Source organism: Mandrillus leucophaeus, unplaced genomic scaffold (genome assembly GCF_000951045.1).
Source record: "Mandrillus leucophaeus isolate KB7577 unplaced genomic scaffold, Mleu.le_1.0 Scaffold95, whole genome shotgun sequence".
Classification (NCBI taxonomy): Eukaryota; Metazoa; Chordata; class Mammalia; order Primates; family Cercopithecidae; genus Mandrillus; species Mandrillus leucophaeus.
In genome coordinates, this window is record NW_012110363.1 from 46799 (window position 1) to 62071 (window position 15273).

The window sequence follows — 15273 nt, forward strand, 5'->3', positions numbered from 1 at the left end:
GAACTCCAGACCAAGCTAGAATTCAGAGCCTGCATGTGTTTAGGAAGAAAGGTTGCACAATTTTTCTGTGTAATTCTCAACTTTGGTTTTGAGATAACCCAGAACATTTCCAATTATCTCAAAAAACAAGATAAATGTATCTACCAAAATGTACAGTTACACTTCACTTAAAGAAATGCCTTTTAAGATGCTTTTAGTCACCAAATAATAAAAATTACGCTACCGTATTTCCATAATTCAATGATTGTTGCAGCAGCTCTTCATGAAAACAGATTTTTATCCTCAAAATAATCTAAAATCAGCTTCAGACATCCACAAACAATAGATGCCAATTAAAAACAAAAATAAAATCTCTGTTATTTCTACTAAATATTTTATTCTATTTTTGACTTAAATATTAATGAGGAGGTTGCGCAAGATGGCAAAATAGAAGTCTCCACAGATTGTCCTCCCAACAGGAAAACAAAATTGAACAATTATCTACACAAAAAAAGGACCTTCATAAGAATCAAAAGTCAGGCGATCAATCACAGTACCTGGTTTTTACTTCATATCACCAAAAGAGGCACTGAGGCGTGTAGGGACTGTCTTGAATACACCTCCACCTTCCCCATCTCCTGGCAGTGGCCATGTGCTGAAGAGAGAGAATCTGCACTTGGGAAAGGGTGAGCATGGTGATTGTGCGACTCTGCATTGGAACTCAGTGCTGTTGTGTCACAGCAAAAAGCAACACCGGGCAGAACTCAGCCACCTCCCATGGAGGGAACATTTAGTCCAACCTTGGTGATAGGGGAATCTCCTATCTCAGCAGTTGGAACCTGAATTCCAGCAAGCCTTGCCACTGCAGGCTAAAGAGCTCTGGAGTCCTAAATAAACTTGAAAGATTGTCTAGGCCATAAGGACCACAATTCTTAGATAAGGAATTGTGCAGGGCGTGAAGCCAGTGGACTTGAGGGAGCACATGACCTACTGAGACACCAACTGGCGTGGCCAAGGGAGTACTTCCACCATCCCTCTCCCAACCCCAGGCAGTGCAGCTTATAACTCAAGGACAGACTCTTTTCTTCCACTTGAGCAGAGGAGAGAGAAGAGTAAAGAAGACTTTGCCTTGCAACTTGGATACCAGCTCAGCCACAGTATGATAGGGCATTAGGCAGAGTGCTGAGGCCCCCATCCCAAGCCCTAGCTCCCAGACATTTCTAGACACACCCTGGGCCAGAAAGAAACCTGCTGTCTTGAAGGGAAATACCTAGTCCTGACAAGATTCGCCACCTGCTAATGAAAGAGCCCTTGGGCTCTGAAGTACTCCTTGGTAGCCAGGAGTACTCACCATGAAACTTGGGTGAGACTCAGAGATATACTGGCTTCATGTGTGACCCAGCGTATTCCCAGATGTGGTGGCTATGGGGAGAGACCCCTTCTGCTACAGAAAAAGAGAGGGAAGGGGAAAGGGGACTTTGTCTTACAGTTTAGGTGCCAGGTCAGTCACAGTGGGACACAGAACCAAGTGGGCTCTTAAGATCATTGATTCCAGGCCTTGCTTCGTGGACAGCATTTTTTGAACTGCCCCAAGGCAGAGGGGAGCCTACTGCCCTGAAGGGAGAGTTCCAGGCCTGGCAATATTCATCACGAGTTGACTACAGATTCCTTTGGCCTTGAGTGAACATTAGCAGTAGCCAGACAGTATTCAGCATGGGCCTGGAGTGGTGGTGGCCATATGAGAGACACTCTTCTGCTTGTGGAAAGGGGAGGGAAGAATAGGAAGGACTTTTGTCTTGTGGCTTGGGTGCCAGCTCAGCTGCAGTAGAATAGAGCACCAGGTAGGTGTGTCAGGGGTCCTGACTTTCTGACGACATCTCTGTACACACCTAGACTTGAGGGGAACTCACTGCCCTGAAGGAAAGGACACAAGCTTGGCTGGCTTCAACACCCACTGTAGAGCCCTGGGGCCTTGAGCGAACACAGCTGGTAGCAAGGCAGTGGTTACTACAGGCCTTCGATGGGACCCAGCACTCTGCTGGCTTCAGGTACGACCCAGTGCAGTCCCAGTGGTGGTGGTCACAGGGGTTCCTGTGTCACTCCTTCCACAGCTTCAGGCAGCTCAGCATAGAGCAAAAGAATTTGTTTGGGAGGAAGTAAGGGAAGAGAACAAGAGTCTCTGCCTGGTAATCAAGATAATTCTTCTGGGCTGTATCCAGGACCACCAAGGTGGTGCCTCTGCATTAGGAACCCCCTACATTTCTCAAAAAAGTAGAAAAATGTCAAATAAACAATCTAACAATGCATCTTAAAGAATTAAAATAGCAAGAGCAAACCAAACTCAAAACTGGTAGAAGAAAAGAATAACAAAGATCAGAGCAGAAATAAATGAAACTTAAATGAAGAAAACAATACAAAAGATCAATGAAACCAAAACTTGGTTTTTTGGAAAAGAGAAAATCAACAAACTTTTAGCCAGACTCAGAAAAAAAGGGAGAAGACCTAAATAAATAAAATCAAAGGTGAAAAAGAAGGCATTTTGACAGATACTACAGAAATTTAAAGGATCATTAGTGGCTAGTATGAACAGTTATACACCAATAAATTAGAAAACATAGAATACATGGATAAATTCATAGACACATATAACCTACCAAGATTGAACTATGAAGAAATCCAAAGCCTGAACAGACCAGTAACATGTAATGAGATAAAAGCTGTAATAAAAAGTCTCCCAGCAAAGAAAATCCCAGGACCTGATGACTTTACTGCTATACTTTACCAAACATTTACAGAAGAACTAACACCTATCCCACTCAAACCAGTCCAAAAAATAGAGCAAGAGTGAATACTACCAAACTCATTCTACCAGGTCATTGTTATCTTCATACCAAAATCAGACTAAGAGACATCAAAAAAAGAGAAAAGTAATTGCCATATCTCTGATGAAGACTGATGCAAAAATCCTCAACAAAATATGAACAAACCAATTCAACAACACATTAGAAAGATCAAATGGGATTCATCCCAGGGATGCAAGGATGGGTCAACTTACATAAACCAATCAATGTGATACATCATGTCAACAAAATAAAGGACCATATGATTATTTCAAGTCATGCTGAAAAAGCATTTGATGAAATTCAACATCCCTTCATGATAAATACCTTCAACAAACTGGGTATAGAAGAAACATACCTCAGCAAAACAGAGAAACCAGAAAAGAGAAAGAAATAAAGGACATCCAAATCGGAAATGAAGAAGTCAAATTATTCTTGTTTGCAGATGATCTGATCTTATATTTGGAAAAACCTAAAGACTCCTCCAAAAAACTATTAGAACTGATAAACAAATTCAGTAAAGTTGCAGGATACAAAATCAACATACAAAAATTCATGGCATATTGCCATGCCAGCAGCAAACAATCTGAAAAAAAGAAAGTAATCTCACTTACAATAGCTGCAAATAAAATAAAATACCTAGGAATTAACTTAACCAAATAAGTGAAAGACTTCTGCAATGAAAACTATAAAACGCTCAAGCCTGTAATCCTAGCACTTTGGGAGGCCAAGATGGGCGGATCACGAGGTCAGGAGATCGAGACCATCCTGGCCCCATCTCTACTAAAAAAATACAAAAAACTAGTCAGGCGAGGTGGTGGGCGCCTGTAGTCCCAGCTACTTGGGAGGCTGAGGCAGGAGAATGGCGTAAACCTGGGAGGCAGAGCTTGCAGTGAGCTGAGATCTGGCCACTGCACTCCAGCCCAGGCGACAGAGCGAGACTCTGTCTCAAATAAAAAAGCAAACAAACAAACAAACAAAAAACACTGATGAAAGGAATTGAGGAGGCTTCACAAAAAAGGAAAAGATATTCCATGTTCGTGGATTGGAAGAATCAATATTCTTAAAATGTCCATACTACCAAAAGCAACCTACAGATTCAATGCAATCTCTACCAAAATACCAATGGCATTCTTCACAGAAATAGAGAGAAAAAATCTAAAATCTATATGAAATTACAAAAGACCCATAATAGTCAAAGCTATCCTGAGCTAAAACAACAAAACGAAGGGAATCACATTACCTGGCTTCAAATTATACTACAGAACTATAGTAACAAAACAGCATGGTTCTGGCATAAAAACAAACACATAAACCAATGAAACAGAATAGAGAATCCAGAAACAAATCAAGAAATCTACAGTAAACTCATTTTTCACAAAGGTGCCAAGAACATACACTGGGCAAAGAACAGTCTCTTCAATAAATGGTGCTGGGATAACTGGATATCCATGTGCAAAACAATAAAACTAGACCCCTATGTCTCACCACATACAAAAATTAAATCAAAATGGATTAAAGATTTAAACTTAAGACCTCAAACTATAAAACTACTAAAAGAAAACATTGGGGAAACTTTCTAGGAAACTGGAATGGGAGTAGATGTCTTTAGTGCCCCACAAACACCGGCAACCAAAGCAAAAAAAGAAAAATGAGATCGTATCAAGTTAAAAATCTTCCGCACAGCAAAGGAAACAATCAGAAAAGTGAAGAGACAACCCACAGGAAGGGAGAAAATACTTGCAAACTATCTATCTGACAAAAGATTAATAACGAGAATGTATACGAAGCTCAAACAACTCTTTGGAAGAAAATCTAATCAACCAATTAAAAAATGGGCAAAACACCCAAATAGACATCTCTCAAAAGACGACAAACAAATGGCAAACAGTTAAAAGAAAAGGTGCTCAACACCATTGATTATCACAGAAATACAAATCTGAAAACTACAGGGAAATATCATCTCACCTCATTTAAAATGGTTTATATCCAAAAGACAGGAAAAAACAAATGCTAGTGAGGATGTTGAGAAAGGGGAATCCTTATATGCTGTTGGTGGGAATGTAAGTTAGCTCAACCACTATAAATAAATAACAGTGTGGAGGTTCCTCAAAAAACTAAAATTAGAACTATCATGTGATCCAGCAATCACACTGTTAGGTATATACTCAAAAGAGAGAAAAATCAGTATATTGAAGAGATATCTGCACTCCCATGTTTATTGCAGCACTGCTCACAATAGCCAAGATTTGGAAGCAACCTAAGCGTCCATCAACAGGTGAATGGATAAAGAAAATGTGATACACACACACAATAGAGTAACATTCAGCCATAAAAAAAGAATGAGACCCAGTCATTTGCAACAACATGGATGGAACTGGAGGTCATTATGTTAAGTGAAATAAGCCAGGCACTGACAGAAAAACTTCATATTTTCTCACCTATTTGTGGGGGCTAACAATTACAATAATTGAACTAATGGAAATAGAAGAAGGATGGTTACCAGAAGCTGGGAAGGGTAATGGGAGGTTAGAGGGGAAATGGGAATGATTAATGGGTATAAAAATATAGTTAGATAGAATGAATAAGGTCTAGTATTTGATAGCACAATAGGGTTCCTACCATCAACAATAATTTATTTTACATGTAAAATTAGCTAAGAGTATAACTGGATTGTTTGCAACACAAAGAAAGGATACATGCTTGAGGAGATGGATACTCCATTTAGCCTGATGTGATTATCACACATGGCATGTCTGTATCAAAATATCTCATGTACCCCATAAATATATATACCTACTACAGACCTGCAGAAATTAAACATTAAAATTTTTTAAAATGTACAAAAACAAATTTTCTACAATAAAAAAATGGAAGTTTCTTGTAAATTTTCCAGTGCTATAAATCACAAATACTGAAACCTCCTCCTACTTTCAGAAACAGAACAAAATAATCCTCTGATTCCTCAAGGTCCTTCAAGCTATTGCCACTTTCCTTTCTTTCTCTTCATAGGAAAATCTTGTGAAATATAAACTGATGTCTCTGTCTGATTTCAGGGACTGATTTCACTTTTTCTCTCTGCACTTCACTATATTCTGGCTTTTAAAATAAATCTCTATTGAATCTCCCAAAATCTCAATTCCCTCCCAAGTTGTTCCATTTAGCTATGAGGAATTCCTATAAGAAGCCACAGCTGACTCCAGAATTCACATTGGAAAACCTGGGCTGCTGGTATCTGTTCTTGGCCCAAATCCTGAACAACTTCAACAGAGCAAATTTACTCCTCAGAACTTCCTCTCTAGACTCTCCAAGCACCTTATTTTGCTTTTAGTGCCATTCCTTTATTGCCTTATCCTCTATATTTAATACATGGACTTGCTATTTCAGACATGCCTTCCTTTCTCCCATGTTCATACCTCCCGATACCAAGATGGTAACCCCAAAACATCTCAGGTAATGCTCTTCCCAACTCAACCAAGCCCAGGACTCACTGAGCTGTAGCCCCACTACCAGCAGGTGGCAGCCCACTACCTCACTTACTTCTGCTTTGGGGACAGGGCCCAGATGAATCAGTAGCCATTTTTCAGTCTCTATCTTACCTAGCCCCTGCTCTATATTAAATATGGTTGACCGCCCCATTTCTTAAATGTGCCACTTTCTTGTTTCTCTAACACCATCCTCCTGGATATTGTCACTACCACCCTAGCCCTCCATCTCAATCTCCTTTTTAGATACATTATTTCATCAACTCCTGTAAAATATTGACATTGCGTTAGATTTTCTTCTCAGGCCTCCCTCTACCTTCACCCTTGGTTGTACATTGGAATCGCATGGGAGCTTCTACAAATAAACAATGTGTGGTCTACCGTCAACGATTACCATTTAACTGCATGCAGGAAAGGGGTGGATGTCCAGGTATTAGAATTTTTTCTTTTTTTTCTTTTTTCTGAGATGGAATTTCACTCTTGTTGCCCAGGCTGGAGTGCAATGGCGCAATCTTGGCTCACTGCAACCTCCACCTCCCAGGTTCATGCGATTCTCCTGCCTCAGCTTCCTGAGTAGCCGGGATTACAGGCATGTGTCACCATGCCTGGCTAATTATTTGTATTTTTAGTAGAGATAGGGTTTCTCCATGTTGGTCAGGCTGGTCTCAAACTTCTGAGCTCAGGTGATCCACCCACCCCCACCTCCCAAAGTGCTGGGATTACAGGCATGAGCCACTGCACCCGGCTGGTATTAGTAATTTTTTAAAGCTCCTCTGGTATCTCTCTGTGTAGTCCTGGTTGAGAACCTCAGGTATAAATAACCCCCAGGCCTCATTGAGGTTGCCTTGGTAACACTTGAGAAGCACATTCCCTCTTGTCATCCTTCACTGCTGTGGCTTTCTTCAGGCCTGGGTCACTAGCACGTAAATCACCACAGTATCCTCCTAACTCATCTCTCTCCTCCAGGCTACCCTCCACACAGCTTCCAAAGTGAGATCTCTACAATGTCAATGTTGATATTGGTAATTGAAAGGCCATCAATGTCTCTCTCTCCCAAGTTATCGCTGGAAACCACATGAGCCTCTGTGCACGCTGCTCTCTAGCGATTCCAGATGAAACGGTTGGTCCCAAGGTCAACTCACCACACCCTCTGGAGGCCCCAAGCTTTGTGCATGATATTTCCACTGCCTGGCACAACTATCTCCCCCACCCTTCCCTCTCACCCCAAGAGTTTTTTTCTTTCTTTCTTTTTTTTTCATTTGTGCATATATATGCCTTTTGTTATCTTAGAAGTAATGATTAAATGGTAAAATGGTATCAATAAACATTTGGGGAATACCCACTAGGAGCAAACATCCCCTGGCTCTGCTATCCACAGGGTCTGGCTGCACTTTCTTCTTCATATCTTAGACTTACAACTGCTGGTAATGGTGATGGCGAAATGCTTTAGAGATTACAAGTGCTCATTTGATTATCAAAACCACCTTTTAAAAGACTAAATGAATAGATGTTCAAGGCCCCTTAAAATTGAATATTGTGTATAACATACCAAGTATATAGTCAACATTTAATAGGAAGCGTGTTGGGGAAGGAGAAAACCCATGAGGGGCATCCTCAGGAATACTGATGAGTGTCCTTCAAGAGTTAAAGATGTATGAAGCAGAGTTACAGTTTTAAACAGTACAGCTGACATGCACACAAAATTAGTTGATTTTGTTGATGCTTGATCTAATATTTTTTATGACCCCCACTCCCTATTTTGTTTATCAAAGGCAGACTATCCTCTTTTTGTACTCCCACTATAGCAATCCTAACGCTATCCACAGCAAATGGATGTGTTATGTAGAATAGGTGGAAGGTCTTATCCACAGATAAGTAACAGAAAAAAGTATTAATATGGTTCCAAAATATTAACCCTTTTATGTTTATAAATGAAGCAGAACAGTTTAGAGCAGAGTTATGCAAAATCCTCATAAAAAATCATAAGTGGCTTCCAGGGCTGAAGCCTTGACAGAGGTGTTAAGATACCAACAAGGAATGTGTAAATCAAAAGGAAACTGGTGAGTAATGGGAGCCCAGACAGTCAATGAAGGCATCATAAAATCTAACTTGGCAGTGCTATGTAAACTCTGTCTGAGGAAAGAGTAATGTAGGCTGATGATACTCAACACTTGAATGACATCCTGCTCCTAATTATTGAGGATTAGCAAGTAACTTTCTGATTACAACTTGGCTTCTTGTGTCTTTTATTCCTAGAAAGGGAAAACTGGTCATTCCAATATGCCTATTGTAATCTACATAACAATCACAGCTCACCAAATAAATAACAAAACTGGCATGGTGTATATATCAATCTCTTCCATATTGATGAATAAGTTCCCATTCCTGGGGAAAGGAACTCCTTGGTGAGTTAATCAAATAAGGTCTGGTGTCTGTCTGGCTGAGGGCCAGATGTGGGACTTGGGTGAATTTGCAAAGATAAAAACTGCTTTGTGAAGTATGTACGTTTTTCTGAGAATAAGACGTTTCTCTTTCTCCTCCAGAGCCATCTTGGAGTCATAAGTAAAGTGATTAAATTCCATACCATTGTATATGGCTAGTTAGATAATGCTCAATACAATGAATTTATACCAAAATATGAGACTGTCCCTAAATAACAAAATAGGAATCACAGATTAACACTTGCTTCCCTTTTTCATTATCATAGGAATTCATATGTGGAAACATTCATATGTTCCAAAGCTGAGAATAACACTGTGTTTATGGAGAAATTCATCATAATTCATTCTTGGAAAGTATCATTCTTATCTGGTTTGAAGACAAAGTAAGACATACTGTAGGCCCCTAACAACCACAAGTAGTTCATTGTTGTAATATAATTGTTGTGTAACAACTGTTTGCTCTGGTGAGAATTTATACCCAGCTAACTTTAGATATCGGACAGGAAGATGACAAAAATAGCAACCAAAGAAAGCAATGACTAGTATCCTCTTAAAACTTGATTTAATCTTTACAGTATCCCTGTAAGAAAGTCATCAAAGAGAATATGCCCAGTAGAGCCATGACAGAGGCGGACCCACTCAGCTACACTAACTAGTGTCACGAGTTTCACACTCTAATACACATGTGCCCAGCCTTACCAAGAGTGGAGCCTGAATTCAACAGATCAACTGCCAAAGAGCTGGAAAAAGGGTTTTTCATCCAAAACATCAAGATCTAATTTATGTATTGTACAATACTGAATACATTTTAGTAGTGAGAGTGCACCCATGTGTCATCAGGTTTTAATTTTATTTCATTTTCAAGGTCTGAGTATTTACTTTTAAGTGGGGTATCAATATCATTCATAATTTCAATTTCTCCCCTCCTGGCAATTCAATGAAATGCATAAAGTTGTGAACAGTCCACATCATGGACTATGGTTGCTGACTCATTCTTATCATGACAGCGAAAGCACTGGAAATGAAACCAAAGAAATAAGGGCTGGTTTCTAGGAGATTCATTTAAATTGTTTAGTGCAGTGAAACATCGTGGGCAACCAAGTGGTTTATCCTTAACTTTTAAGAGATTCAGAACAGTTACATTCTCTCTCTCTAATCTGGCTTGGAAATGCAGGGGAAGGGCGTAGTCAGGAGGGGGGCATTCACAGTAAAGAGTAGGGAGTCACTTGGATGTTAACTTTTCTTGTCACGCTGCTGTGGGGCCAGTCTGTGTCTTACCAGAAATTCTGAGAGTGCCTCTTCCTATGATGAAGTGAACATTTCATGACTGACTCTTAAAGAAATTTTATCAACCAAAAGGCTAATATTTTAAAATAGAAACTCTACATTATTTTAAACAATTGAGGTGCTAAGTTTAATATTGTTAATAGATGAATGCAACATTAATCAAAAGCTGAACCTGTGGGCTTTCCAACAAAGAAATGTTAAACAAATAGCAATACATTGGAGTTATTTGTTTTAACTTTTAATTTTTTGTTTTCTTAAAAGAATAAGAAAATGTTAAAAGTAGTTTGGAGTGATGAAAATTTATGATAATACCAAAAATAATTCACTCAGGATGCCAAGTGGTGCCTACTCATAGATCAAATGTGTGAGTGGCCCACCGAAAACTTAAGCTTCTGATAGGCATGTATTTTTCAGTTGAAAATAAAGGTTAAAATTGCAGGCGTATTTGGGGAGAAAATAATGCTGGCAGCTATAAAATGTTATTAAATAATTGATATCAAGGCTATTCTAACACTGGTAGGTAGATTTACAATCTTTTAAAACCACTAGAATTTGGGAATTTGAAAGCAAAAAATTGAACAAACGAGGATAAATAATCTTCTGGTGTCTAAAATATGATCTGGCAGTTTGTATTGAGTTCATGTTCCAAGCAAAGCATCAGCCAGCTTGAAATGTCAATCAATATTTTATGATGTTGTCATTGTTTTTCACAGGGGCCCAAGAAACCCTGCTGACCCAGGTGTAGATTAATTACATCTAGTCAGTTTCAACAGCCTCCTTAACTGTCATCCTTTCCTTTGGCCTTTCTCTTTCCTGTTACACTTGCAACTTTTAGCTCACCTCTAAATTCAGACTTATGCCCTTCACACATGTTATATTTGCTCTTCCAAGAGAGGTCCCAATCTATTGCTTCAGATGTCTTGACATATACACCTACCTGGATATTTATGGATACATGCTTATATTATTTCCAGAAGTATTTCTAGCGTTTTTTATGTGTGATATTTAATAAAGAAATTTTTAGAGTAAGTTCTATTAAAAAGATAAAAGCTAAATTTAATTAAGCAATTCCAAACATAAGGGAACTACCAACAACTCTGACAAGAGGTCAAGAAAACACAGTAAGAATATGAGATTAAAGGCTCCCCATCCATTTATTTATTAGCTTTTCTAACTGAATCTTTAATGGGAGGGCCCTCCTTTAGAGGTCAGAAGGAATTTGGTCCTCACTGTCTTCTGCCCTGACATTTCATCTCAGACCAGGTTCCTCTTAACCACGTTTATTCCAATATCAAGAATAGGCATTGAACCAAAAAATGTATAACTGAATGCACAGTGGCACTCTTGTAGTATAATCCATACTCTTAAGCATTTTGCCAAAACAAGTACAATATATGAAAAACTTGAAGGGACACTCACCTGCCTCACAATTTTCAGTCACGAGCCCTTTATACAGATGGTGGCTGAAGGAAATCTTTACATCTTCTCCTTCCATGTGGATGACCAAGAGACCTGTGGTTGTCCTGGCTGGAACACCCTGGTCTGTAACTTTTAACTGCAGCCAGATAGGGAAGTATTCTGAAGATGGATTTTGCTGAAATTGAATTTCTCCTGTATGTTTATCAATAGAAAACATTGACTGAGTCTCTGCAAAACTAAAAACCACAGTTCCGTTGGGCCCCAAGTCTGGGTCATCGGCTCTCACAATGACAGTCGTCTGGTTTGTAGGCGACTGGGGGGAAAGAAACACATCAAAAGGGTTTTGTTCCAAAACTGGATCATTGTCATTAACATCAGTGACACATACTTTTATAATTACAGTAGTGCTTCGTGAACCCTGGATGCTACAGTCTCTGGCCACAGCACTAAATGTATGCTGAGATCTGGCTTCACGGTCGAGGGCGTTGCTGGTTCTCAATGTGCCTGACATAGGATCAATGGTGAATGCACCAGAAGCCTCATCAGTCAGAAAATACTCAGTTTGCCCATTCAGGCCTTCATCCTTGTCCACAGCTGAAAGCACAAAAACCACTGTTCCCACTTCAGCATCTTCTCTCACAGAGAACTGGTAATAAAGTGTGGGAAAAGAAGGAGTGTGGTCATTGGCATCCAAAACTCTAACTTGCAGGTGTATTACAGAGCTCCTAGGCGGATCTCCCAGGTCAGAGCACAGAATGGCAAGGGTAAAATTGCTGACTTGTTCCCGGTCCAAAGCACGAGTGGTTGAGAGTTCTCCTGACATCTCATTTATAGCAAAGTACTCATCGGTATTTCCATCTATTAAAGAAAACAATTCCAAATTCATCTGAATTGAAAAAGTAGCAGCTCTTTGCTAGCACTGTCTATGGTATTCATTTATACATTCATTCAAAAATATATTTACTCCCGATTATATTGTATCTTAGCACTTCTGTAAATATTGGGGATATAACAGTAAACATGATAAAGGCTCTGCCCTCATGAAACTTCTATTCTATTGAGGGGATAAACAGAATAATATGATTCAATGCCTATCTTTAATCAGTCAATAATTAGAACACTTGCTTTCACTGATTTGCAGCCATATGATTTTTTTGTGTGCGTCTACAACTTTTAATTTTAATATATTTTTCCTCATAAGAGGATAAAGATGAATGTTTTATTTAATACAAAACAATGGGAGTTGGGGATAAGAAACAGAATATAATGTCCTTTTTTAAGATATCAATCGGAAATGAACAGACTTGATTTGTAGTTATTTTCCCAAATATTACCCACTACAGATTTCATGTCTGTTATACTATTGCAGTAAGCCTTCCCTTCTACATGTCCACAGCATTTTGTCCATGAATCATAACACTTTGGTTAGAGTTAGTTGGACAATTGCCAATTTCTTCCAAAACATAAATAAGGCAATGTTCTATTCATCTATTCCTTAAAAAAAATCTGCCCTTTATTATATTCCATAGTATCGAGTAGAATAAAACTTAAAATTGAACACAGGGACAAAAAGCTTTCAAAGACATTTTTAAATAACCCTGAAAATTAGTGAGGAGAAATGTGGTTAAATACTTGCCAGTCATATTCTTGGATGAAGAGCAGGACCAATAGTGTGGGAACTTAATAAAGTCTGCATATCAGAGGCATATGAGGACCAAGTAGAATGGCATTCAGAGGAAACAACAGCAATAGGTAGTTTTAGGGAGGAGGAGCGGGCCCTGCATTTGTATTCATAAGGCATAGTTAATTTACACCAAAAGTAGAGATGATTGGACAAACCCACATTTCTGTAGTATTTGTGGTTGATAAAGTGATTCATTCATTCAGCAAACATTTGATGAGCACCTAGTATGTGTCAAGTTTGTGCTCGAGATCACAGATACGAAGGGAGTAAGACATGACCTAGCTCCAGCTCCAACAGTTTATAGTCTAAAAGGAAAGGCTGGTCAATACTTGGATATTAAAGTACCATGTGAAAATCATATGTACAGAGCTAAATTAGTGCATACAGATAGTGCTAGCCAAGGGGTGCTGTTTCTCTGAGAAGTACAGAGAAAGGGCACATAATCCTATGTTAGTATGACCAAGAAATGCTTATTGGAAACAGTGACATCAAGTCTCACCCCTCAAGTGGAGGAAGCCATACTACAAGTTTTGGAGAGAGTGTTCCTCTCACAGAGGAAAGAGCCTGTGAGAAGTTCTAGGAATATAAGAATTAACAGGCTGCAGATGTTTGGGTGTGACTAGAACACAGGGTTCCTGGGTGTTTGTATGTGGAGAGTAGGAAAAGGGCTGGCAGTAGTGGCAGAGGAAAGACATGAATTTGGGAGGTAAGCAGAGGTAAAATGGTGAAGGGCTCTCTGTATACCGCTGAAGATTCTATAGTTTCTCCTGAAATCCACGAGGGAGCCCCCTGAAGGATTTTGGACAGTAAAGTGTCATGAATCAAATTTCTATTTTAAGAATAGTATCGAGGCAGCAATGTCAAAGTTTGATTAGAAAACAGGATGGTTCCTATAATCCCAGCACTTTTAGAGACCAAGGCAGGAGGATTGCTTGAGCCCAGGAATTTGAGTCCAGCCTGGGCAACATAGTGAGACCTCATCTCTTAAAAAAAAAAAAAAAAAAAAGTTTTTAAGTTATTCAGGCATGGTGGCATATGCCTGTAGTCCCCACTACTCAGGAGGCTGGGGTGGGAGAATTGCTTGAGCCTGGCAGGGGGTAGAGGCTGCAGTGAGCTGTGATGGCACCACTGCACAGCCTTGGTGACAGAGCAAGAGCCTGTCTTTAAAAAAAAAAAAAAAGGAAAATGAAAATGGGAAGGTTAAGAGTCATAGTAATCTACTTGTGCAACAAGGGGTATCTGAAACAATATATGCATGCAGGAAGTGAACACATTGCAAAGATATTAAAGAGAAAAAATAAGTTATGGAGAAAGGATTCATGACCCGGCTTAGGTGAATAAGTAAACGGTGTGTAGATCAGTCAATCATCTCTAAAAGGAGGGCTGAGTACAGCTGGGTTACTTGAAGTTGTCTAAGGAATTTACTTGGAAACAGGTAGTTTTTTGGTAATCTCCAGAAGTTCAATTTAAATATCCTTATTCCTAAAATTGCTCTACCTGAGAGCGCACCTGGGATCATGGAATTTATCTTTCCCACATTCACATTTATAAGCACTCTTCTTGCAAATTAGAAAAGGAAGTCTCCCTCTCACCCAAATAAATGGCTGTCAAATAAAGTGATAATTCCCAGTGTTGAAAGTTCTATGTCAAAACAAAAACTGACTTTAATGCCTGGGGAAAACATCCTTTTGCAGTAGGAGAGGGTCTCTGCTATCAACCAAATTATAGGGCCTATTCAAGTTTTCAAGTGGTAGATAAATAAAAAATAAAGACTATTCATTAACTTTTTGGCATATAACTCAGAAGGCGTACAAGTACTAAATTAACTTCTGTAACAATACTTCCATTTTAAAAAAGGTGAGCAAGAATTTTCAGTGCTTACATCTGTAACAAAGAGAAACAGCAACGGACTTGGCACTGTGCTTTGCCTTTTGCCTTATTATTTATTTATTTATTTATTTTTATTTTTTTGAGATGGAGTTTCACTCTTGTTGCGCAGGCTGGAGTGCAATGGCGCGATCTCGGCTCACCGCAACCTCCGTCTACCGGGTTCAAGTGATTCTCCTGCCTCAGCCTCCCGAGTAGCTGGGATTACAGGCATGAGCCACAGGCTAATTTTGTATTTTTAGTAGAGACGG

General features: G+C 39.3%; 1 protein-coding gene across 1 annotated transcript in view; it reads right to left on the bottom strand.

Annotated features, from left to right (window-relative positions):
* Positions 1-15273, bottom strand: part of LOC105532349 (protocadherin-23-like) — a 151535-nt gene that overhangs the window by 31651 nt on the left and 104611 nt on the right. Inside the window, 1 exon segment of the mRNA XM_011970529.1 lies at positions 11452-12309. Within this exon segment, the coding sequence (XP_011825919.1) occupies positions 11452-12309 (858 nt within the window).